Source organism: Emys orbicularis, chromosome 3 (genome assembly GCF_028017835.1).
Source record: "Emys orbicularis isolate rEmyOrb1 chromosome 3, rEmyOrb1.hap1, whole genome shotgun sequence".
NCBI classification, from domain to species: Eukaryota; Metazoa; Chordata; order Testudines; family Emydidae; genus Emys; species Emys orbicularis.
The window spans coordinates 59247608-59273671 of record NC_088685.1 but is presented as its reverse complement, the minus strand read 5'-3'; the positions used below and the strand labels follow the sequence as shown (position 1 = coordinate 59273671).

General features: G+C 41.1%; 1 protein-coding gene across 1 annotated transcript; it reads left to right on the top strand.

Moving 5' to 3' along the window:
- Positions 1-111: 111 nt before the first annotated feature.
- Positions 112-26064, top strand: ASRGL1 (asparaginase and isoaspartyl peptidase 1). The gene is made up of 7 exons (XM_065401538.1): positions 112-223; positions 3926-4123; positions 10189-10331; positions 16821-16975; positions 19457-19575; positions 22087-22197; positions 25626-26064. The coding sequence occupies exons 2-7, from the start codon at positions 3937-3939 to the stop codon at positions 25847-25849; spliced, it is 939 nt and encodes a 312-aa protein (XP_065257610.1). The 5' UTR covers positions 112-223; positions 3926-3936; the 3' UTR covers positions 25850-26064.

Below are 26064 nucleotides of genomic sequence, written 5' to 3'. Positions count from 1 at the left end.
GTGTGAGCTACTGCCGGCGGCCCCGCCCCTTGCCTACTCAGCTGTTCGCTTCTCCCCTATTGGTTGGAGGGCTGGACAAATGGCAGCCCCTGTTTGAAGACTCCTGACCTAGAACCATCTTATGTGGAAGTAAGACTGAACATTTGCAGACTGCTGGCTCTTGTTCCTGTGTCCCCCTTTAAGATTTCCTACTCATTAGTGAAGCCTGCAAGAACAACCACCTGTGAGTAACGCTACCCTGTAACAAAACAAACAGCCTGCAACGGCGTGAATGAATGCATCCCTCCTCCTGCTGCAGCAGCAGCTGCTTCTTGCTTTTTCTGCTTCCTCTGCTGCTCGTGCTGATTTAGTACACAGGGAGATTCTCAGGAATTTCTGGGAACTGTCGCTTGTCCGCAGGTGCTGGTGGGGAATTGTGAATGAGGGAGACATTTAAGCTCTTGTATCAGAGGGGTAGCCTTGTTAGTCTGAATCTGTAAAAAGCAAGAGAGGGTCCTGTGGCACCTTTAAGACTAACAGAGGTATTGGAGCATAAGCTTTCGTGGGTGAATGCCCGCTTGCGTCTGATGAAGTGGGCATTCACCCACGAAAGCTTATGCTCCAATACCTCTGTTAGTCTTAAAGGTGCCACAGGACCCTCTCTTGCTTATTTAAGCTCTTGTAATTGAAAATCGTGTAGCAAAATCCTTTGTCCCCAGGAGGAGTGTGTGAAGACTGAGTTCTGAAATCCGTTCCCTCTCCCAAAGAGCAGGGGAACAAATTTGCATTTTTAATGTGGTAGAAATTCCTGTCCATTCCAGCTGAGGAATAAGAAGAGAGGGACACAGCTAATTAAGCAAGGAGCCCCGGGAGGGGCGATCCGTTTATTTCAATTGCAATTGGGTTCGAGCTCATAAGTCAGAAGGAACAAAGAAAACACTTACACCAAAGCATTATATGCAGTTAACTATGATAATCTATCGCTCTATGATTGGCCAAAATTTGCTATCATTACCATACATAATTAGCAAGTTACATGTTATGACCCCTCTTATGACCCCTTATTGTTCATCTACTTGCCCCCCCTTGCGTTATTTTGCAAACCAAACAGTTAGTTATTTACAGGACGCAGACACAGAAAGTTCCATTGTCTCCAGGTTTGGAGTTTGGCTACATTTCCTCTTGAAGGAACTTCCTGAGTTAAGACACAGCTGAAGCTGCATATCTCCCTTCTACTTTCTCCCATGTGTACATGACAAACTTGTCCCCTGGCAGTTAAGTAGAATAATTTTATTTCACTAAGCTGTATCATTTTATGCTAAAAGAGGTGTATTTTCCCCCTTTATTTAATCTCGGTAGTGGTCAATACCACAAATCTAATCTATTGAGAGGGTTCATGATTAGGGGGTATAATGGTTTGATTTGCAAGAGTTGGGGATGGGTAAACTCCTTACCAGTTGCAAAGTTATGAATGAGTTACGCAGGTCACCCTAAAACAGTGCCAATTAAAATTGTCACATGACACCATCTATATTATCTTTGTGTCCCATATTTAACAGAAACTGGTTTTAGAGCATTTTTTTTAAAACCCATACTATTTTGTATCCCTCCTCTAGTAAAGCCAGACTCCCTTCGAACTATGGGACTCTCCCTGACAAAGAGGAAAGTATTGTTTGTTTATGTAGGGCAGCATTTAGATTGTTAAATACCTCAGCTTAAAAGTTGAATACCATAGTGCCTTTCAGAGCTATAATCAAGTAAGTGTGTGCCCCATTTTTAGACTGTAACCCCTTTGCAGTAGGGACTGTGCCTCCCTATGTATGTGTACAATGCCTAGCACATTTAGTGTGCTATTGTAAATAACACTGGTAATATGGTATAAAACCCCCTTTCTAAAACCCTGTGGCTTATAAAGATTGAGCCTCTAAACTGGTCAAATGTCCAGGACTAAATAATGCCAGTCAAATACCTCAGAGTAAACATTTGGGAAGGTAAAGAATAAAATGGGGTTGGTTTGTTTTTTGGCATCAGGCTATTTTTTTTAATGGTGACTGTTCCGAGGCTTGTAATGTTTGAAGCAGTCCCAGGAGAAGATGAAGGCAGAATCCAGACTATAACAATTGCATGATAAATGTAATTTACCATGTCACATGGTTCAGTTTACCACCTATCTGTGAAAAGATGTATTATATCCAAGTCTATTCCTCCCATTGGCATGTGTCATCTTCTTAATAATAAGTGAGTCCTGATATACTAATTTCATGTGGTGAAATGCCTCATGAGTCCTAGAAGTAAGATGGAAATGGAGGAAAAGCAAAGGAGAAATGACCATAAAGACAAAGAAATCTTTGTTCTCACCAGAGTTGGGGGGGGGTGTGTGTAAATTTTTTAATGTGAAACATTTAGGTGAGTGAAAAATGTACTTGTTTGGATGCTGGCTTCTCAAGATGCCTTATTTCTCATTCTTTACAGAGAGGCAAACCAATTAATGTTCCTTTCTATACAGTCAAAGCTAAAAATTAAACTGTTCATTATCAGCTTTTAGCATCTTGTTTCACAGAGTACAAAGTTTGCACTTACCTTGCAAGTGGTCAAAGGTTTGAAATCCAGGCAAAAGCATCAGTTAAGTTTTAAACTAAGGCCAGATCTTGCTTAACACGTCAGGTGAGTAGCTTTAACTCACTTATGCAAACATGTTGATTAAAGTGAAGGATAAGGGGGGGGAGGGATAGCTCAGTGATTTGAGCATTGGCAGGGTTGTGAGTTCAATCCTTGAGGGGGCCACTTAGGGATCTGGGGCAAAATCAGTACTCAGTCCTGCTAGTGAAAGCAGGGGGCTGGACTCAATGACCTCCTTAGGTCCCTTCCAACCCTGATATTCTATGATAAGGATTATTCACCTGACATGAAGGAAGGGTTAGCAGGAACAAGCCTCAAATTTTAATTTCCTCATAATTTGTTATAGAAGAATTATTTCTCCCCATGTAAGTGAAACTTCTTAAAACAGGTTGAGGGAGACAAGTGCAATAGCTTGTAGATGTAGATATATAGTGTGCAAACTTCTTTTTAAAAGCTTGTCAAAGTTAGGATTCATTTAAAAAAATTACAACCCCCACTGAAGTGAATGACGGTCACCTGCATATATCTTAAGACCAAATTCTGCCATCAGCCTATAAAAAGAGCAACTTGAAACCAAAACCATTTCAGGTGCAGAATTGTCATGACCTCATTTTTGTTCCCTTTTCACCTAACCATATGATTCAATCAGTTTGTAGCTGCTGTTTCTGGGCTCTAGTTACTTACTAAATATACAGTCATAATGCAGAAAGAGAATTTACAGACAAAAGTATTTAAGTATGATAATGTTTCTCCTGAGAGGTGTTTTTCTCTTTTGCCTTTCTTCAGTATAATTCTACTACTCATTTGTCGAGCTCCTATTTATTTTCTCAGAGTATAAAATCTGTGCCTATCACAGTATCTCAAGCTATATGAATAATATAATTGAAAATACATATGAAATAACTATTCAAGCCAAATTCTCTTTCCCCATGAGATATGAAGGGTCGGTCCTGCATCTACTAAAATCACATGCAGAACTTCCATTGACTATATTGGCAGTAAGAATGGACCTTTAAAAACCCTCCTTCCTCAACCCATCCCTCAAGAAAAAGCTGAGTAAATAGATGGTCTTTGCAATATGCTGTGAAGGTCAGCATACTTATGCCCTGTCAGCACTTGAGGTGAATTACAGAATCAGGAAGCCTGTATTGAGAATGTTCAGTCTCCTGAAAAATAAACCTAGTGAATATCACACTGAGCACCGTAGTGGATTTCATCTGTGGGGCTGGTACATGAAGAAGGGAGCAATCGCTAAAGCTTCTTGCCTTGCGTGTGTTTTAGGAAAATAAGTTCTGAATAACCTGTTTCTACATCTGTAATTGGCAAGGATTTGGCAGCATGAAGCCTGTTGTTGTTGTTCATGGTGGAGCTGGCCGCATCTTTAAAGATCGGGAAGAAGGAGCTCGTTCAGGTGTTACCAGAGCAGCACTGAAAGGTTACAGTATCCTTAAACAAGGAGGCAATGCATTAGATGCAGTTGAAGAAGCAGTGACATCAATGGAAGATGATCCACATTTTAATGCAGGTAATTTTTCAAGCATATAACCACAGAATGAAATCTGTCTATGTAGACCACATTATTATCCTTGTGTATTTTGCTGTGTTGGTTGTTGGTTTGGGGGGAGGGGGAATTTTTCAATGTGATGCATTTAGTTGAGCACAGACTGCACTAGTTTGGATGCTGGCCTCATTTCTCATTGTAAGTAAAGAGCATGTAGATTCACAAAAGGAGAACAGTTTCTATTTTTGGTCTCAGGTTTTTTTAAACCTGCAGCTTTGTTCTTGTGCTGCAGTGTTGTTCTTCTGCAGAAGTTCCTTCATTTTTGTACTATGAGTTTAATAAGAGACCCACACCCTCAAGAGTGAATTATGCCTTCATTATAACCCTGGCATTTCCATTTAAATCACCTGAATGCAACTATAGGCAAAACTTGGACCTCAATCTTTTTGTCAGTGCTTGGCCTATATCTACTGCCTGAGTGGGATTGTTCTTTTCAGAATACCAGTGCTGTTAAGACAGTAGATAATTTGTGAATGCTTACGAGTACACTCGTTGCTAAGAACACCAGTTATGAGCCCCTATCTTCAATGATGCGGTCTAATATTTTCTCCTTCCCACCAACCTCATTTTATCATCTTGCTTAAAGTGAGTAGAAAATAGTGCTCCTTTTGTGCTCCCACTCAATATGTCAGGAATGGAGCTGAAGACAAAGGCCTGCATTTGTTTAGTGCTTTATGTAGAAGCGCTTGTTTTCAGCATGGCCACCTAGTTCAGAGAGTATCACTGCTGGTGACAAGCCTTTCTGAGTTAGCAAAATGGAAACAGAAACATGGGGCAAACATGGTACGCATGGTGGGATTGTTATATAACCAGCCCTAGATTTGTTTTCTACTTAAGCTCGCATTTTTCTTTGTCTGTCCATGAGAGCTGTCTTCATTCTCTTTCCCCCAACCTTTGGAGATTTGATTTGCTCATGTTAATGGATCAGTATGTGAACTTTGTTTTCAGCATTTTATTTATTTTAATGCTTCAGTACTGTAAAGCTTTACTTCGTATGTGTCGGACAAGCACTCCTCTAGCCAGACGTTGCCTTTTTGCCATACAAGACATCAGCTAGGTCTGCACAGGCAAATCCCTGATCCCTTGAGGAGTCCTGCCAACTTTATTGCAGGTCCACTTGATCTTAGGTCTTCATCAGCCTGCAGGGAGTCAGTCACAGGGTCTGGGCCTACATTTAAACTTAACACTATGTGTGATGATGGAAAAACAGAGGACGGGGGAAAGGGAAGTATTACAACCAAAAGATCATGTGGTCTCTTGATTTGTTGTGCACAAGTATAGATGGTTCTACAAATACACATGTGAACATGTATTTTTAATCTTTATTCTGACAGAGCATCTATTTGAAGCCAATGGAGCTTCTTGGATGAGTAAAGTTTACTTGTGTGTGGTGTTTTTCGTAGTATATCTGGGTGCCATTGAGATTTTTTTTTTTTTTTTTTTTTTAAATTTAAAAGGCTGAAAACCTGGCTGACTACAATGGCCACTGAAATAATATAATTTGTAATACCCAAAAGCTGACCCAAGGCTCTCCATAGCCCTCTATACAGTATCTTGTGACTCCTGGGATTACTATTCTTGAGTCCTACTGGGATGGAGGGGGAGTGAGTAGAAAAAATAAGTTGGCTAGGGACAGGTAGGTATACCATTCTTTTGCCACCACCACATATGTACCTAGCTTTTCCATCTGGGGATATTTTCATTCCCCTTCACTTTATCATTATTCCTTGTCCAAGTTGTCGATCTTGTAGACATCAAGCTCAGACGCATAGTAACCAATATTTTAAAGTTACATATTTCTCTCTAGGGCAAGAAAAGTGATCATCTGCAAAACACTGCCCTAAATGGGAAGTCTTGCCCTGTTTTCTAGAATACAAGACTTGAGGTTCTTAGTCATGTCCTTTCTGACAGAGCATTGTAAGAATTTACTACCCCAGTATCAACCAACTAATCCATTAAAATGGAGTGGCTGTACCACATGACAAAGAATCTGTTGGTGAAATTTTCCTTCTCTTTCACTGGTGTTACTTCATTAGCTTCACTGCATTGAACCCTTTGGCTTCAGTGGGCCAGTGTAACTGAGAGGGGAATTTAGCCCCATGTGTTTAAACTGTTATTTCTGCTGATTTAATGACTGTGAGCAACTGCTCAGAATTTATCAAACTATTGCAAATGGCTGATAAAACATCAGATTATCCTCTACCAAAGAGATCGTCAACAATTTTAACATTTAACTAGCATGTAAAGCAAAGTACATGTATATGGCTTCCCTTTTCCTGGACTGAGTCTTGTGGCCACCTTTTGTTATAAATGAGCAAATCAGGATATTTTAAGCCTGAAATAGATTGTTTTGCTTAAATAATGTTTACTCAAATTTATTCTTTGCTCAGATAACTGTATTTCATGCTCTGTTTATAATGTACTTCACACATTAAATGACAACTGACTTTTAACAAAAAATTTCTAAGGTTGTTGGGCCTGAGCTTTCAGCTGAAACAGTTTTGCAGCCCACTTATTAAAGTTTGGCTTCCCTAATGCACATGGTAAGTAGTTGTAATCACTTGCATATACAGCTACATGTGTTAAAGCTCATTGAGAACAGCTGTATTTAATGAGCAGGAGAAAATGAGTTGAAAGCTATGTGAAGAGAGGCCTGATTGGAGTGGCTGTTTAAAACCCACCATGTGGTGTTTATCTCCATAAAGGAGAAAGCCGTTTTATTGTGTAATGTTTGCTGGAAAACACCAGCATTGCTAAGAGACAAGCAGGGTGGTGAGGAGGAAATAGGGATAAGGACCAAGTGATGCAGGTCTCTTCTCAGATAACAGGGTTCAGTTGGGCTGTGTGTTGTGAATGATGTGAGTCTCCCAGCCCTTGCAGGCGTTCAGGAGGCACAATATCTTCCAGATCTAAGTGCATGCACAGAGCATGCAGCATATACTCCCTTTAGAAGCTGGTTAGCTCCACTGCCTGAGGTGAGAGGGGGCCATGGTCACATCTCCTTTCCACCCCCTCTGTGGGGGCTAACAGTGCTAGTTTACATTCCATATGGAATGGAATTCTAAACTGTATTATACTGTTCAGCCACAAGGTGGTGCTCTGTGTAACATAACGAGTTCACACCAGCTATTCCTGGTAGTTATTAAAGTGTCTTACATCTCTGGTGTATCTCTCTGGAATAGCTCTGCAGCCAGTCCATATCCGATACAGAAGCCTGACCTGCTAGTAGCAACCCCGAACCTACCGTGTACAAGATGTACAAGGACTACAGCTCCTATGTAAGGAGTATAAGGCTTTTTATGCTCTCTTCTCCCTTGCAGGCCCAGCTACACTGTGGTCCATAGATAGTAGGAAGGGTGGAGAAACAGGCTCTAGTGAGAGCAGACAAAGGCGCACACAGACTCCCTCGCATCTGCTAGATAAGTGCAATACCCTACAACCCCTACTACAGTTTGGAAGAGGTCAGACCCACTGGGTTTTCCTTGGCTCTTGCTTCCTGCCCTTGATTCAAAGCTGGGCTAAATTACCCATATTTTTGTGAAGTGCTGCTGCAAATGTAGTGGCTTGTGATTAGTTATGCCCATCTCAATGCACAGCAGCTGTCATGTTTGAACACCCTGGGTTTGAAACACCTGCATGAACTGGTCTTCCTAGGCATGTGAGGTAGGAACAGATATGTGACCCAGCTGGGAGATGGCAGCCAGGGGTAGTCACAGACTGCTAACTTACTGACCTGAATAGTGCAGGAGCAGCTGTAGGGTTGCCAACTCTGACTGAAGCTATTCCAGAGATTTCCTCCTCCCCAACATGACAATGTTTTCTTAAAATATCCTATTAAAATCTCCCAGATTGCTTTCAATAGTCATCAGGAGATCAGTGCTGATTCCAGAAGACTCCAGGCCAATCAGGAGAGTTGGCAACCCTAAATTGTGGATGAATTCAAACTATGGGGGAAAGGAGAGCTGTGCTTTTAGTAGAAAGTGGGGAGTTGAGGTCACTGATACTTCATCCCCTGTACATCAGGGCATACATAATTTTACTCAGGTGAATAATCTCACAGAAGTCAGTGTCACCAGGTCTGTAATATTTTGGCCTAAGAGTCTGTCAGATTGTTAAACCAATATTAAAGAAGGATGGTGTAGAGGAGCAGACACACCCCTTCGGCGCCTCCTGCTGGTCATCCATGGGAATTAGCTCTGCCTGCCTTGGAGCTGCCTCTGCAGGCCAGTGATCCACCTGCCTCTTGGCCCCCATGTCCCTCCCAGACCCAGTGCCCCTTTATCTGGGGGCTGCCCCCTGGCAGTAACCCCTTTCTCTTTGGGTCTTCCCTCCCCAGGGAACCCCCCACCCACTAACCCCACCTCACCTCAGTGTAAGGCTACTGCCAGTCACCATCTAGCCCCACTCCCTAGGGCAGACTGCAGTATAAGCCACTTATCATAAGCAAGCTTGGGTCTGGGCCTGCTGCCCCTCTCTGGGGCCTTGGACAAGACCCTGCAGCCTGGGGAGTTGCCAGCCTGGAGCTCCCCAGCCCTGCCTCACTCTAGGCACCCTGAGCTTCCCAGCAGCCAGGCCCTTCTTTCTCTGAAGGCAGAGAGAGGCTGCTGGCTCCCAGCCTTTTATATAGGGCCAGCCGAGGCCTGATTGGGGTGTGGCCCAGCTGCAGCTGCTTCCCCAATCAGCCTAGTAGCTGCTTCCCCCTGCAACAGCCTTCTACCAGGGCTGTTTTAAGCCCTTCAGGGCAGGAGCGGCTGTCCACCCCGCTACAGATGGAAACTGGTGTTTACTAACAGGAAAATACCTTTTCACAGTTTAAACACAGCTAAAGCACCAATCCTGTTAACAACATACTGAAAGTGTTTCTAGTAGGAGCTTGCCTTCATATGGAGTTGTACTTTTCTCCCCACTGTTTGCAAGACTTATACATTTGTGTTGATTTCAGTGATGACTGATTACTAACCAGCACCCATGATAAAATATTCCAGTTACTAGAGAGCTTTTTGCAGTAACACCCTGCATATCACACAGTACATCTCATTGTTAAAGGAAGGTTTCACTACAGAATTGACATAAATATTTGCAAAAGCTATTCCAATAACTGCTTAGATTTTCACAGCATTTTATCTTGGTGTTTTACTTAACTCCTAAATTTATTTTTGCTAACAATAAATATTTCACCTTATTTCAGACTTTTGGTGAATGGAAAATATATTTTTTCACTCTTGCTAGAATTTTGCATTTGTGCCATTGCATCAAATCCAACAGTGGTTGAAATCTTGTTGTTTGGCCTGGCAAGATACTGTGGGCCGTCATCTCTGATTGATCTCAGCACCTCAAAGGATTAGACTATGGGTACGTTTACACTACCTGCCGGACCGGCGGGTAGTGATCGATCTATCGGGGATCGATTTTTATCACGTCTACGATCCCCGATCACTCTGCCGTCGACTCCGGAACTCCACCGTGGTGCGAGGCGGAAGCGGAGTCGATGGGGGAGCGGCAGTGGTCGACTCGCCGCTGTCCTCACAGCCAGGTAAATCGACCTAAGATACGCCGACTTCAGCTACGCTATTCACGTAGCTGAAGTTGCGTATTTTAGGTCGACCCGCCCCCCTCCCCTAATGTAGACCTAGCCTCAGGTATTCAGATAGGTTGCATTGCATCTATTGTTGGAGGAATGTGGAGGTAAAATAGTTTTGTGTGTAAAAAGTGATATTTGGGTAGAAACAGTCTCATTTATAGTTGTTTATAACTCTGCTCTTCACACCTAATGTGACTTAGGTACCATTACAATTCAATTATATTAAGTTCCATATACTGTCCTATTAATTATTTCTGTTTGAACAGGAATGTTTCTCTTTTCAAAACCTGTTTGGCATTTAGGAGGCTTAAAACAAACCGATACACAAACTGGAAAAAAGGTTTGCCTAATAAAGGCTAATAAAACTGAATCACCCCATGTTTAGCTCTTAATGTCTTTTTTTTTTTTTTTTTTTTTTTTTTTTTCCCCCCTCCCTTTTGGTCTTTAGGCTGTGGATCTGTTTTAAATGAGAAGGGTGAAGTAGAAATGGATGCCATTATCATGGATGGAAAAAATCTAGCCTCAGGAGCAGTATCTGCAGTTAAATGTATAGCTAACCCAATAAAGCTTGCTCGTCTTGTCATGGAAAAGGTATGCTGAATGTGCACTTGAATAAGAAACATTGTTTATTTTAGGATTTCATTGCATGTATTGATACACCTCACTGACTATGATGTTTGTGTAGTATTTTAAATCAGGGAAGGAGGAAGAAATCAGTGGTACTGGTAGAGACCATGGGCATGAATATAAAGAGGCAAGACTATTTTTATTTTCAGATTTTCCAATTAGTTGAAGTGCTAATTTTATTCAACTCTTAAAAGGGTGTTGCATATACTTGCAAACTTGAGGAGAAATTGATATACGTAATTTACTTTGCCAGTTGTTTTCACTTTTTTCTGAGCTAAATACTGTAGATATTTGTTTTAATAAGAGCAGTGTCTCTCACAGCCCTCCTGCCTGATCCTGCAGGACAATGTACTGGAGATTGTCCCCCACAGACAATCATGCAAAGTCAGGCGATAGAAATAAGGCTACGTCTACACTATGTGGGGGATCGATTTCAGATACGCAAATTCAGCTACGGGAATAGTGTAGCTGAATTCGACGTATCTGATCCGACTTACCCCGCTGTGAGGACAGCGGCAAATCGACCGCCGCGACTCCCCCGTCGATGGCGCTTACTCCTACCTGGGCTGGTGGAGTACGTGTGTCGATTCGGGGATCGATTATCGCGTCCCGACGAGACGCGATAAATCAATCCCTGAGAGAGCGATTTCTACCCGCCGATCCGGGCGGGTAGTGAAGACAAGCCCTAAATAACACAATAGTGACTCTATTAGATGGTTTAATAGATTACACTAGATGACCTTTCCACTTCTACTTTAAGATTTTGTGAAATAATCAGATGATTGATCTGGAAAGACTAGTGATGTCACAGACTAGCACTGCAACTTTGCACTAGGAGCAGATAGCAGTAAAAGCTGCAACTTGTGGTAACTGAACTTGTTTGAACACAAATAATTTATCAGTATATGTGGCAAATGAAATAATGAGCATCTGGACTTGACTACATACATGTTAACTGTTACATGTCATTTTTCTCCAGTAACAAGTGTGTCTTAATGGGTATCTACATGAGGAAATTACTTGCCTGTTTTTCAGCAATGGCGTAGCCACAGTGTTGCAACCAATGGGGAAGCTCTAGAGTACACAGGGTGTCACTGTTTTTTAACCACAATGAGGATTATATGACACGGTGATTAAAAGTGCTAGCAACCCTGTCTAAACTAGAATTTACACTATTGATAGTAGCAGTGCAGCTCCACTATAGCTGAACAAGGGTAAGAAATATTTTCATGTAGACCAGGCCTAAGTGGGTTTATTTTTCATGTTTCTTCTACTTCAGTCTCCTGGCTACTTTAAAGGTGACTTACAAAGGAGGAGTACAAACATTTCCCCTCCTTTCATGATCTATAAAAGCCTGAATATGTGGGATTTTAAAGGTATTTGTTTCTCTTCTTATAACCTCGTATGATCAAAAATATTAAGACTTGTTCTGAAAGGCTTCTTGAAGGACTAAAGAACTGGAGTTGAGCAATCTTAGCCCTTAATAGAAGAATAGGGAGTTCAAATCTCTAACAAAGAGAGCTTTCCACCAAAATGTTTGTCATCAAAACACTGGGTTAAACAAATGTAAAAAAAAAAAAAAAAAAAAATCTAGATTGGCTTTCTTTAAGGATTCTGACAAAAAATCCCTTTTTCACTCAGTTACTAAGGTTTCATTCACCTGTGATGTTTCTCTCATTAATTCGACAGATGTTCATAGAGTCATCCAGGCAAAACCAGGGTAGACAAGGCCTAACATTTCTAATGTAAAAATAAGTCTGAGAGGAATATTTCCAGGTCTTTCTCAAAATTCTAAGACACAGATTGTATTTTTTTTAAACTTGCCACCGTTAATAACCTTTGGCAATTCATGTTTCAAAGGATAAAAGTTCTGATTTGGCTATTGTCTTTAAATGGTAAAACCACCTTTTGACTTGAGTGGGAGCAGAATTAGGCTAACAGTCAGCACTCTTGAAAAAGTCATCTCAGGTGACAGAACTAGGACTCTGGAGACCCCCGTTCTGGTTCCAGCTCTGCCACTGACCTACCAGGTGACCTTGGACAGATCACTTCCCTACTCTGTGCCTCAGTTTCCCCATCTGGAAAATGGGGATAATAATACTGACACCTCCTCTCCCCCCTTTGTAAAGTGTTTTGAGAGCTACTGATGAAAAGTGCTTTTCAAGAGCTGTATGGTATTATTATTTACTTGCCTCTCTCTTTCCCTACAATCATGGTGAAGTCTTTGTACAATGGCGGGTAAAATTTTTTGGTAGTCAAAAATATTGAGGCTAGATTTTTAAGTCAAGTAATAGAATGCTACTATACAGGAACAGATTGCTTGTATTAATCTGACAGAACAAAACAATGAGATTTTATTTTTTGGTAAAATTTACTCCTTTCCTCAAAGCTCTAGTAACCAGGCTTCACACAGAAGTCCAAGTGGGTGGTGGGGATGTAATTGATATATCCTCAGCCAGCAGGGGAATTCACCTTTTCCCATCCACTGGCTAGAATTCTAGTCTATTAACCAGCTGTTGCCCTTCTGCTCGCTGTAGACAGAAATTTTGGGCCAGCAGCATATGTGCAGACCTCATCTCTGCGGTGCACAGAAGGTGCAGAGGCCTCCCGCTTGGCTGCTCCAGCCATAGTTCCCCTCCTGCACAACCTTACAAAATGGCTGAGCTAGGCCTTGTAGCAGTCCTCTGCACCCAAGTGTGACTTTGTCTTTGTACAGCCCTAGCTACTCTTAACATCATGCACATCATTTTAAAGAGTACCCTATTTATGGAAGGTAAGAAAAAAAAAATTAGTTGCTAATAAATTGAATGGAGGTCTAATATTTGCAGATTACAAAGCTTTTTTGTATGCACTAGGAACAACTTTTGAACTCCATAACACATGGAAGATGAAGGCTGGGATTTTTAAAGGATCCTAAGAGTATTAGGTGCCCAGATCCCCTTGGATTTCAATGGAAATCAGGTGCCTAACTCCCTTAGATTCCTTTGAAAAACAGCCATAATGATGATGATAAAAGCTGTTTTGTAATTATCAGTATTTCAGTTCTGCCTGTGGAACAATATGGGCTCCATCTGGTGGCCAAAACAACTCCTTTAAATTCTGCAACACCCATTGGTATCCTAGTTTTCTGTAACTCAAGCTCTCAGTTGGGCCAAACTTAGCCAAACGAAAATGAGAGTACCAGAATAACGTTAACTGATGACTTACCATAAGACAGAATTGAGAAGTGTCTAGAGGTGAAAGGCTTAGTAGGTTAATGTAGTGAGCCAACAGTTCCTGTTAAATTATTATTTGCAATGAACAGAAATAGAAAACTGATGTATAGGGTATATGTGTGTGAAAATAGCCATCCAAAAATGAAAGAATTATTAGGCATTTTCAGGAGAAAAGAACTCAAAAAGGCAAAGATTGTATGATGATTGGAACACTGGTTTACTTGGTTTTTCTGTGCAATGAATGAGTTGTGTGAATAAATTTCAACTACAGTACAACCCACCTCCCTAAATTAGACCCCAAAGATTTTAATACAGAATATAAACTCCTTAATGCAGGAGGTAGTATCTTTGCTGTGTTCTGTATTGTGCCAGGGTCTTGAATAAACACATGGCAATCTTAGTCTGAATTCAAGGCTGGCTGCCAAAGTCTTTTAAACTGGCACCCATGACCATTTGTTGTTTGCCACCCTAACCCTGAGACCTTTCTTATTCACTTTGGAAACTCTTGTTTGTCTATATATTATTTATATTCCACTAACTGCCAATATCTGTAATATTGTTAATTTAATAAACAAACATATTCAAGAGGCCATGGAAAAAATAGGTGGGGGGAGAAGCGAGTATCGTATCTACCTCTCTAGAGGGCGGGGAAGTCCATTTTTCAATATTCCAGCTCTAGGCTATGCAATAAGATTGTTAAATAAACAAACCTTTTAGAAAAGTGCTATAGAATAAACACTGAGGACCCATCCTATATTCTTTCCTAGTAAGAGCTAGCTTAAAGGAATGGGCCTCTGTGACACTCCTCTGTTGACAAAGATTCCCTGTTCAGAACCTATTCTAAGGTGTGAAGGCATCACCAGAGCAGTGCATGCTGGGAACACCTGAGAGCTGCTTTGCTAAACAAACTTTTAAAAATTAAATAACCTAATAGGGCATATAAAATGAAAAGTTGTTTGTTTAGACATGTAATGGCTTCGAGAATTTATGTTCATTGTATTTAAGTGAAGAGGTTTCCATTGCCCATCTGCCCTTTTGTTGGGGGCAGGCAGAAGAGAGCAGGTGTTGGAGGTAGACTTCTTAAAATTTGCTTTGAAATGTATGTATTTAAGTGTCTCTCTTCCCACTTTAATTCTCGGAGGTTTTGAATAACAGGTTGCTAGTGGGTTAGTTACAAAGGCATAGGGGGGCAGTATTGCACAAAGGAAGTTTTGTTCAGCAAAGTACAAGATCATTTCAGCTTTGTCTGAATACACTGTCTTTATTCTTCTCCTTGACAAATATTAATAGGCTCACAGTACAGGTATGTCTTCTATTGTTTGGTAACATCACTCTGTATAAAAGACTGTGTTGTCCATTGTTACGAAGACACAGACTCCTGTCTCATGCCTCCACTTCTACAGTGAAAATTGTTCCATGTCTGTGTTCTCATGAATCAGGACTTAGTCTGACAATAAAAAAAAATGTAAAAAGTGTTTGACTGTGAGGGTGTGTTTATCTGGCAATTAAACACCTGTGGCTGGCCTCAGTCAACTGACTCAGGCTTGCAAGTTTCAGTATGTGGGACTTCAAAATGGCTGTGTCAACATTCAGGATCAGGCTGGAACCTGGGCTCTGTAACTCTCCCTTCTCAGGGAGCCTGGGCTCCAGCCTGAGTGTGAATGCCTACACAGCCATTTTACAGCCCTGAGTCCTGTGAGCCTGAGTCAGCTGACATGGGCCGGAGGCAGTCATGCTGCAGGTCTTTTATTCCAGTGCAGATGTATCTTAAGATCATGATCTTGCAAATGCCTATGCACGCAAGCAATGCATTCAGTGGGGCTAATCACGGGAGTAAAAGTACTCATGTGTAAATGTTTGCAACATTTAACACTAAGATCGTAACACACCCTGTGATAGACCCCAGGCAATTTAAAGTCAGGTTGCCTATGTGTTCTTAGGTCTCTAGTTTGCTGCGTAGTAACAGTGAAACATTGTGTCCTGGCATCTGTGTCAGGGTGAAGTTTTTTGTTTTTGTTTTTGTTTTTTTATGTCATGTCACAACTTTAAAAGTCAGTGGGAGTTGATGGCACTCAGCATTCTCGTACGATCAGACTCTTAGCGTCAAATTCTCCCTTCTGCAACACTGCCCGGACCCAGCCAAGCTGCTCAGGATGGGCACTAGTTAAAGGATTTGGATCTTAATGTTTTTAAATGCTTTTCTTGTTTTAAAATTTTCTTTCCTCATTCTGTCAAAGTTATAAAGCTCCTAGTAAAGCAGAATGACAGAAGTGCTACTTTGAGTAAATTCATTTTGGGGAACAGAAGGGGCTCAGAAGTTTGAGGACATTCATTCAGGCCTTGATTCAGCAGAGCTCATAAGCATGTACTTAACGTTAAGAACATGTACTTAAGTCCCATTAACTTCAGTATGACATAAATTTGTGCTTAAGTGCTTTGCTGAATCAGGGCCTTACTACAGTAAGAAGTGGACCCTCACCAAACTGATTGACTTCATGTGACAACTGATTCAGGTACTGTACGGGAATGGTATTTGCATACATAAGGACAGGAGCTGGACCTAAATAGGTCAGTAAATAGTTTGGTGGTGGGTTAACATCAATTTAGTCATTTTAGACGTTAAGAAAAATGTATGTTAGTGTGTGATAAGTTTAGGATTATTATTTTACTATTTACAAGGAATAACAACGTTTGAACAAAGGATAATTTTTTCTGCAGGTCACCACTGAGCATATATCTCTTAGAATAAAAATAGTTCTTTAGGTCATTCAGTGACCTGGTCAAACCAATCATGTAGATAAGCAAAATACCACTGATTGATTGGATTTGCAAGAGATTGCAAAACCAGTTCCATAAAGGATTGCAATAGCAGTATCCTATCTTTTTTCAGAAAAAAAATAGTATGAGTGAATTCTATTTTTCTCATCTAACGAGTATTGAATATTTTAAGGCAATTATATTCTGTTAATCCTAATTATTTTGTTTTGGGGTTTTTTGCATTATTGAATCCAAAATCTTCCTGTTCCATCAAAAAAGTAAAACAGGAATCCAAACATACTCCTACTTAAGTCAATGGGAGCAGGATTGAGGCCACAATTGTGCCTTTTATTGGTTTCCAAGAAGTTTAACACAAAAACATGTCTTTGAATACATTTGTAAAAACAATGAAGTGTTTAAGACTATACAGATCAGTACTGAACTCCAATTAGTGTCGAGTTTTTTTTTCTGTCCCTATCAGACAGAGCACATGTTGCTGACTGACCATGGGGCAAATCTTTTTGCCAAGGCCATGGGTGTTCCTGAGATTCCAGGGGAGAAACTTATAACGGAAAGATCCTGGGAGAGATGGAACAAGAACCTTGAGCCAGATTCTAACCCTCATGAGTTTAAAAAGTAGGTACTGCACAAAATATGTTACTGATACCACAGAGACATTAGAGTGTAAGTGCTTTCTCTAACTAGCAACCATGCAGACTCGCTGTGGGATCTGAAAGTAGTTCTGTAGGCTTAATTCTGCCATGACATACACATGTGCTTCCACGTGGCTTTTAAATTATGCCCTCCATGATATGTGGGCAACCTTCAGTAGGCAAGTGTAACTGATGAAATTTGAGAAACAATCCCATTGATGCTGAAGAAGGAAGAGAATCCAGCTCATGATCACTTAGCAGCATGGGCCCTCCACCATTGGCAGGTGGGGAAAAAATATTTCAACTGAAGTTAGCAGATAGTCCTGAACAAAAACACTGAGCAGATCTGGTGAGCAAGGAAGTGCCATCTATATAGAGTCACTCTCCAAAGGAGAGCTGCGGTTTAAATGAGGCACTGTCTCCACTGCTAAACCAACAGCCAGACCCTGGCAGAACATAAATATCTATCCATAAGTCCGCATAACCAAGATAGACTGGGATTTGTTTTAAAATGGATCAAACAATTAATTTATAATCTACAAAATTTTGGTTAATAGTTCCTTTCTTCAGGGGTTGGCAGTGGTATTTGGTCACTGAGAAAACAAGCAGACCAGTTTGGTGGTTAAAAATGCATTGCTAAAATAGCCTAAAAACCAGTTCTGGGGGGATGAGGGAGAAAAACAAAGCCATTAGCAGAGGGAGAGGGTAGGAGACAGCAGCAGAATGAAAGACATTTGAAAGAAAGAAACTTTTTATAATAAAATGGGGGGGAGGGGAAAATAGTAGGGAGAATAACCAACTATCAAAATGACTGACCTTTTCAGTGGGGAGTGGGGTTATTAATACTAACTGTTTGAGCTTCAATCTTGTGACAGTGGAAGGGGGCAAAGACTCATTAATAGAAAGACAATGTATTATGTATTGTTACTTAGCTATTTTATTAAGTAGTATAGTAGTATGACACAAAGTACATCTCAGAGGTCAGCCAAGCTCACGCTGTAGACAGGATGAGGATATATTCTAAACGAATTACAACCATGCAACAGCATGGACTTTCAGCTACTAGTTAAGGGGTAACAGACCACGAATTCCAGTGAGGCTTGAACCTGGTGATCTTCTAAATCGAAAGACTTCTCAACCATTCTTGTAGCTGTTTTACTCACTTCGCACTGACTCAGACTTCAGAGTGGTGTATGTGGTCCCTGTGTATGCTGGTTGTGTTGCTTCAGGTCTCGGGGGTTGTGGTGGGAGATGCGTTGATTTGTGGGGTGGCAAGTGAGGTATGTGCACTGCACTAAGGGGCTGTGTGTGTATTTAGGATTATGTGTGCTGGTTGTGTTGGGTGGGTGGTTTGGAAAGACTGTGGCAGCTGGGCCAAGAAATCCGCTATCTCTGCCATCTCCCTCATACAACCAATGCAACTGTTGCATGTAAATTAGCTGTAGTGTAAGGGTGGTTAAATGGTTGAGTTACCTCCAATATCACAGTGGTCTAGGACTCTTGGCATAGCATAGATACACATCTTACTGTAGGCTGTACACCACTTGGGTGTAATTTGTAAAGTCTAAAGGGCTGAGAACATAAAAACAGGATGGCAACAGACTGCAAAACTCAGTGATGATTCAACATGGTGATATTCTGAATAAAGAGTTCTCAGCCCTGCTTGTAGCTGTTTCTATCACTTCACACTGACTCCAACATTTTAGGCTTTAGAGCAGTGGTGAGCAACCTGCGGCCCACAGACTGCACGCAGCCCATCAGGGTAATCCGCTGGCGGGCCGTGAGACAGTTTGTTTACATTGACCATCCTCAGGCACAGCCGCCCGCAGCTCCCAGTAGCTGCGGTTCGCCGTTCCCGAGCAATGGGAGCTGTAGGAAGCGGCGCGGGCTGGCCAGTCTATATGGGGGAGTGATGCATGGCATTTTTAGGACCACTGCTATTTCTTTATTCATTTCTCTTTTTGCATGTATCATCACTAGGCTTAGAGCTCTCCTCCAATTGGAACAGTGGAGGCAGTTCCCACTTCTGAGTTTCTGTTTCAGGCTAATTCAGAGCTTCAGTGTGTCCCATTTGAAAAATTATCTTCACAGTCAGGAGGGCTAGGAATTTTTATATTCTTTCCAAATGAAAGCTTTCATACTGTAGCATATAAATTTATCGTGTGGAGATCAGATAAATAGATCAAACAGGCCAAGAATTTGACATCTGTCAGAATTGTTACATATTGCTTGTTATCTGAAATGGATAGTGGATTTCATAATGAAACTCTTTACATTAAAAAAACAACACAATTATATGAAAATGAAGTGATTCTGACATGAGACTAGATTAAAGTTAATGACATTCAATTGTAGACTTCTGTTGTAATCTCACATTTGTAAAAGCTACCTGCAGAATGGACACAACATGCTTTGGCAAGTATTCTTAACCCTGCCTAATTCTGTGAAATATTATTCTTGGCAGAGACCCTGGAACAGTTGGTGCCGTTGCTATAGACAATGAAGGAAACGTAGCTTGTGCAACATCCACTGGGGGACTCACTAATAAACTGGTTGGCCGAGTCGGTGATTCAGCATGCATAGGTACGGGTAAATTAAATCAGTTAACACTCACATTTTCTATGATTGAAATGAAATATTGACACTAACTGATCTAGAATTGAGGCTTAAATTAAAGCATACTAAAATGAGTCAGTTTATCCTCTTAGCGACTGCTCCTTCCATGCAACCAGAAGGCTGCAGGTGGGGTAGATGTTTTGTACTTACTGTCCAGCTTTCTGGTAGGTCTGAACAAACAGAAATAGGAGACATTCCCCCTTTTTCTGGAAACAGTATGGTCTGGGGTTTCCCTATCATGTCCCTTATACTGTGATACTCTTATGCAAAAACCAAGAACTCATCTGCTATGTTCCCTTGCAACACGGACAAAATTGCAACCCGTTCCCCTCTAAGGCTCTATTAGTTGCTCAGATGGTGTTTAATCCAGGTGTCTCCCAAAGAAAAGGGTCAAAACTACTGTGAAAAATTAACCAAATGCACCAGATTCTTCTCCCATTTATACCATTGTATATCAGGTGCATCTCCAATTGCAGTCATTGGAGTTTCATGAGAGCAATGAGAATTTGACTAGAAGTCTCTAACATGACTGGCAACTTAAGTCACTCTTATTTAAAGCTTTGACTCTCTCAATAAGTTCCTGTTCATAAAGAGCCATGGAAAGCATGATGGTGGGGAGCAGAATAGAATAAATGTTATAAGTGTTCTCTCATCTGTAGATAAAGGGACTCTTAATCCATTCTCCAGTGAATTCCTCTAACGGGACAGGCTTGTATTTGGTGATTGCTACATAGTTCTCCCATGGAACCAGAAACTGGAAAAACAATATTTTTAGTAAAACATGTTCCAAACTTGTTGCAGAATAGAATATGGCAACATTTTCAATGCATATTGGATCTTCTGGGAGGTCCAGATTTAATCAAGGGAGGGAACTTGAGTATCCCTTTTTGGGTGGGAAGGAGGAAAACTTTTCACTCTCTGCTGCTCCCCATCCTAAACTCCATACTAACTGTAGTAATCCTATCCTATGCACCTCCAAAGGCCCATGGCAAATAACTGCCTCAGCAGATACAATGGAGATGACCAGCGTAGAGAATGGTAGGGAAGGGAGCCAGTGGATAAGGGGGCACGGAATGAAGTAGTGGTGATGATGGGAAGGGGGGTCAGCAGCCTGAGAGCATTCTGCTTCTCCTGAGGACCTCAGGTTCATCACTCTGTGCTACATAGGAGGTGCATCAGGGCCCACCCCCCACAAGTCTTTGGACACTATCTGGGGGTTGATCTGCCTTAATTGTCTCAGTGGGATCCCTCAAAACACACCTGCACTCACAAAGAGCCTTATTAGGCTTGGCAGATGTTAGCCTAAATAGGATTGCAGGAGGGGGAGAGATTTTGGTTGACCCCTGAACAACATCTTAAGGCACCAAATGTGTGACCCTCAAGGGGCCTACAGGAGTTTCCCATTCAAAAATATCTGCCAGGACATTTTTCTCTCCCAGAGCATCATCGGTGTGTGGCTTTTTTAAGGTTCATTTTTCGGGGGAGGCACAACATTCATAAAAAGGAGCATGCTTGAAACCATGTCTCTTCTGAATGCAAGATTTTCTACTGTTGTGGTTTTTTTTTTTTTAATTCAAAGAATTTTAAAAGTATAAGCAAATGATAATTTGACTTTGTTTTCCATGGCTCCTGACATTGTAACTATTAATTGCACCATTCATGAGCACTAGATTGACTTAAAAAAAAAAAAAAACAGTTCAGTGAGTGGTTGTTTTAGCTGAGAGTTGGGATATCAGGTGGCTGTAGGACCTTAACTTTGGTGCTGATTCTAGTGACCCACGGAGAGGCACAAACACCTGTTGCTTAAATGATGGCACCTGGAGGTCCTCTGATATCAGCAGGTTTGCTGCACTTCTGGGTCAGTGCAGCCTTTTGAATTTACAAAGCTAACTTGGAAGCAGCTCTCCTGTTTGGGCTTTTCTCCCATGCTCTGTCACAGTGGAATCTTAATGCTGCTACCTGGCGAGCTCTTACCACCTCTCTGCTGCCCATTGGTCAGCACATTCCTGCAGTGCACCTCCCTAGCCAGTCAGTCATCAGTGCAGATCTAGCTGCCTCCCATCCTCCACTTCCTGCTTCCTATTTTCCCCACCATCACCCTGCCTGCCTTTCTACCTTTGTCTTTCCTGCATGCCTCTCCTGCATCTACCTGCTATTGATCTGGCTACTATTAATGCTCACTCCTTCCTATTCCAACATCCGATTCGCCATTATTCCTCCTTCCCCCATTATGCCATTATCTTTCCAACCCTATAACTCGGCAACCAACCTCTTCTAGCTGTGACTGACTTCTCACACTGTTGAAACTTTGAGGAAGAAATCAGAAACAAAGATGTCACATATGAACTTTCAGGTCTTTGTTCCTAGAAGCAACAGGACCTCCAGAACTTCAGAAATTGGCCTGTGATTCGAAATCATGCATTGCTTGTAAATCTCTTTTGCCCTAAAGCTTTAGTATCATACTTTTTCTTTGAGCAGGAAGTGGAGGCTATGCTGATAACCATGTTGGTGCCATCTCTACCACAGGACATGGAGAAAGCATGATGAAAGTGGTCCTAGCCCGACTTATTCTCTATCACATGGAACAAGGTACAATCTAAACTTTCCAGTAAGATGAAGGAAAGTAATACTGGAACTAACTGGTTTATGTAAATTATACTCTTAGCAATACAGTTCCTGCCCCCCGCCCCCAAAAAACCGGTTTCCTGGCCATTTTTGGTTGGATTATCTCAAAGCACACACAAAATAGCAGGACTAAAAGTGCAAACCAAATAAATTCCAACTGTGTTCTTTGAATATCAAGTAGTGTGGATATTTTTGTTCCATTATGTTTTAGATACAGCATCATAATATATCATTATTCATATAAATTATTTTATGTTTATCTGAAGCTTTCTTTTACAATTTTAAGTAATTTCATGAGCAGAGAATTGGAAAAATGCAAATGCAAGCAAGTATTAGTAAAAACCAAAAAGAGTACAAATAAAGGATAGTGCAAAGCTTCCATAACACAAGAAGTTTAGAGACTCCACAAGTTCTAACAATTCATAGGACTGAATTGCTTGTAGCAATAGAAATTTTACAACCTTTTTCTCTCTATTCAAAAAGGAATTCATATGACTGCATTTTAGTTTTGTTTTGGAAAGTGTACTAAACTGTATGTTAAGTAGACCAGGTGCATATGTGGTAAACAGCTGGCATGGAGTGTCTCATCTGACTGTAACACAATCTAACTGTGGATGACTCTTTAAAGCTTTACCTTCATCAGTTAGGCTGTCATCCAAACCCTTGATTATATTACAGCCTGTAAACAGTCAGACAACATACTTGTACTGCACGCAGTTACAGAACCATTAATGTAGACATCACTGCTAATTTTAGAAAGCTATGGTTTGCAAGTATTAATGAGCAATAACTTTTGATACTCTTACCGGAATATGAATTACAGTAAACCATTTTTCATTTACATTCCTATTCATAAGAGAAATGTGAAACAAGAAGGCAAGTAGCAGCTGAGAAGATTTCTGTAACTGCTACATGTTTTGTGGTCCCAACATATGCTATTCATGGTTCATTCTTAGCAGAGCCAAGAGAAAATATCAGTATAAAATATAATACTCCGTACAGATTGTTCCCCAAAGCCCTGACATGCCACAGCCCCACCTCACTGTCCTATTTCACTGGAGTTCATTCCTTTCATAAATGGCCTCCCGATCTTAAATTTACCAGAAAGAATTGAGCCAGGTAATTTTCTCACATACCCTGGTTTTACATTGGAGTAACTCCGTTGTTTTCAGTGGAGTTGCACCTGATTTACACTAGCCTGAGAGGAGAATCACACTAAAACCCTTTTTAAACATTTCTAAATTTCTTAGTGTGTAGAAATCCTTTCATTGTTAGCTTGCCGCTATTCAGCCTTCCCTGAAATGTTGAGGAGCAACCCAGCTTCCAGGCAAAGACCCCAGCAAATGAGCAATTCCTCAGCATTTCAAGAAAGGGCCAAAACTCACTCCTATCGTTATTTCTACTTTGAGCACTTGAGCTGCCAATAGAAGCAGAATATTTAAGAACCGTAAAATAAGCCTGCGTGCACTCTTAGGCACTTTTGAAATTTTTTCCCTAAGTGACTTAAGAGCCTATATGTCATTGAAAGTCAGTGTGATATAGGCTCCTAAATGCTTAATTTATTTTTGAAAATAGGATTTAGACTACTAAAAATAGGAAACAAGTGTTTTAGAATGCCAGTGTTGCATATAATGCATCCATGAAGTGTTAAGAATGGCTGGCTCTCCCTTAACATCTTTCATTTGGGGAGAGTCTTATTTCTGTTTCCTCAATATTTGAAGGAATGTTTTGAGCAGTGTGTTTAATTAGTTTCCTCCATTTTGCTGGGTGCCAAGTATTACAAGTTCACGTAAGTTCTTCTTGTCATGTATAATCTGTGACTTGTTTGGAAAAAATCTTTAACAGCTATTGGAATTTCTGCCTTATGGTGGCAGCTGTTGCCTTGGTGAAAAGTCACGGGGTGAAATCCTGATCCTGTTGAAGTCAGTGGCAAAACTCCCATTGACTTCAGTAGTCAGGATTTTGCCACAATGTTAGAGAATGGATTCCCAACTTGCAGTGGCAAAGATTGTGAATAGTTTCTATTATGGTTTTTTTTCACAGAAAGTTTGAAGGAGGGCTAATGCATATAGTCAGTAGTATATATATATATATATATATATATATATATATATATATATATATATATATATATATATACACACACACACACAAGTGAACATCACAGCTGCTTTAGTTCACAGTATTAAGACCAAGCACTACGGCATTTCTGGAGACAAATGAAGAGTTACAGCTTGTGAACAAGGACATAACTATTAACAGACTTCTGCGTAGGCCAAAGTGTTCTTCAATTTGTTTATAAAGTGCTCTCATTAGTAGGGATTGAGTATGGTAAAGGATCTTGGCTGTTGGTGTCATCAGTGCATAGTCCGATAACGATATGAAGGCTAATAGCAGATCCTGCCCAACAATGGCTGCACCCACAGTAGCATCAGCGTCCACATTACCAAAATTCATCACAAACAGAATTCACACTCTGAGCTCCTCAGGGTTCATTGGTCTAACTTTGTAGGGGTTCCCACAGTGACGTTTCAGTTCAATTCTCCATGCATTCTCTCTTAGGGTCTTGGCTGGCTGGTTCTTCCTCACATGCTCAGGGTCTAACTGATCGCCATATATGGGGTTGGGAAGGAATTTTCACCCAAGTCAAATAGGCAGTGACCTTGGGTTTTTTTTTTTTTTTTTTTTTGCCTTCCTCTTCAGCCTGTGGGTGTGGGTCATTTGCCAGGATTATCTGGGTATATCTCAATCATTTCCCTGCCATTGTGGGGGGCCTCAGGCATGGTGCACTTCAATCCCTCCTATTCTCTGCCTGTGGCTTGTAATAGTCTAATCTCCTAAGGGCTGTGATACTTTAGTCTACTTTCGGTTGTTGGGTTTTGAGTGGGTGCTGGGGAGGTTGGTGGCCTGTCATATATAGGAGGTCAGACTAGATGATCTGATGGTCCCTCCTGGCCTTAAACTCTCACTCTGTGAATTATTGTGAGTGTTCGTCATAAGTATATTAGACAGAAATTCCCTGGCAGGCCGCTGCTAGTGGCACGTTTGCAGATTGCCAACAGTGACCACCACCACCCTTCAAAAATGTCCCATTATGTGTCACTGAACTACAAAGTTCACCAGATATGCTAGATCAAAAAGACTAAAACCTCAGAATAATGGGAAGCTACATATTACTACAGCATAGAAGCTATTTGCAGTTGTTCACATTCCTCCCATAAACAAAGCATTTTCCAGCCATTGCACTTGTAACTTCTTGGGCATTCAGTAAAGGAAATATAGAGGGCCTGGTTCTGCACAGAGTGAAGTCTGAAGAGAACTTTGTCATTGACTTCAATAGGACCAGAAGCAGATACTACATGATCATCACTCTTCTGTGTTCTTGTTTTCAGGAATGTCACCGGTGGACGCTGCTGACACTGCATTGAATTATATGAAAACAAGAGTGGGTGGATTAGGAGGTGTCATAGTTGTCAGCAATTCAGGGGGCTGGGCAGCAAGGTTCTCCACCAAGCAGATGTCTTGGGCTACAGTGAAGGATGACCAATTGCAGTATGGCATTTACACAGGGGAGATACATACGAGCTCTGTTGCAGAAGCACTTGAGTCCAAGTAATTCTGGGGATGAAGAAAAGTGGACAGTACAGCAGGACAAAGATCTCAGTCTTCATGGGGAGCAGTGAAAATTGATGTTATCTTTCTAAAAAGATTTACCCTCTATTAAATAGTCCCAGAATTCACCACTTTTTACAAGCAAACCGAAACCCAGAAGCACTGGGCTTAAAGATGACGGATGTGGATATAGTGATCAATTAAATGTCTCTAGAAAGC

Excerpts from the sequence above, each read along its gene's own strand:
- ASRGL1 (XM_065401538.1), top strand. The coding sequence starts at position 3,937 with ATGAAGCCTGTTGTTGTTGTTCATGGTGGAGCTGGCCGCATCTTTAAA. Across the intron at positions 10,332-16,820 it reads CTCGTCTTGTCATGGAAAAG|ACAGAGCACATGTTGCTGAC; the intron begins GTATGCTGAATG and ends TGTCCCTATCAG. Across the intron at positions 19,576-22,086 it reads CGGTGATTCAGCATGCATAG|GAAGTGGAGGCTATGCTGAT; the intron begins GTACGGGTAAAT and ends TTCTTTGAGCAG.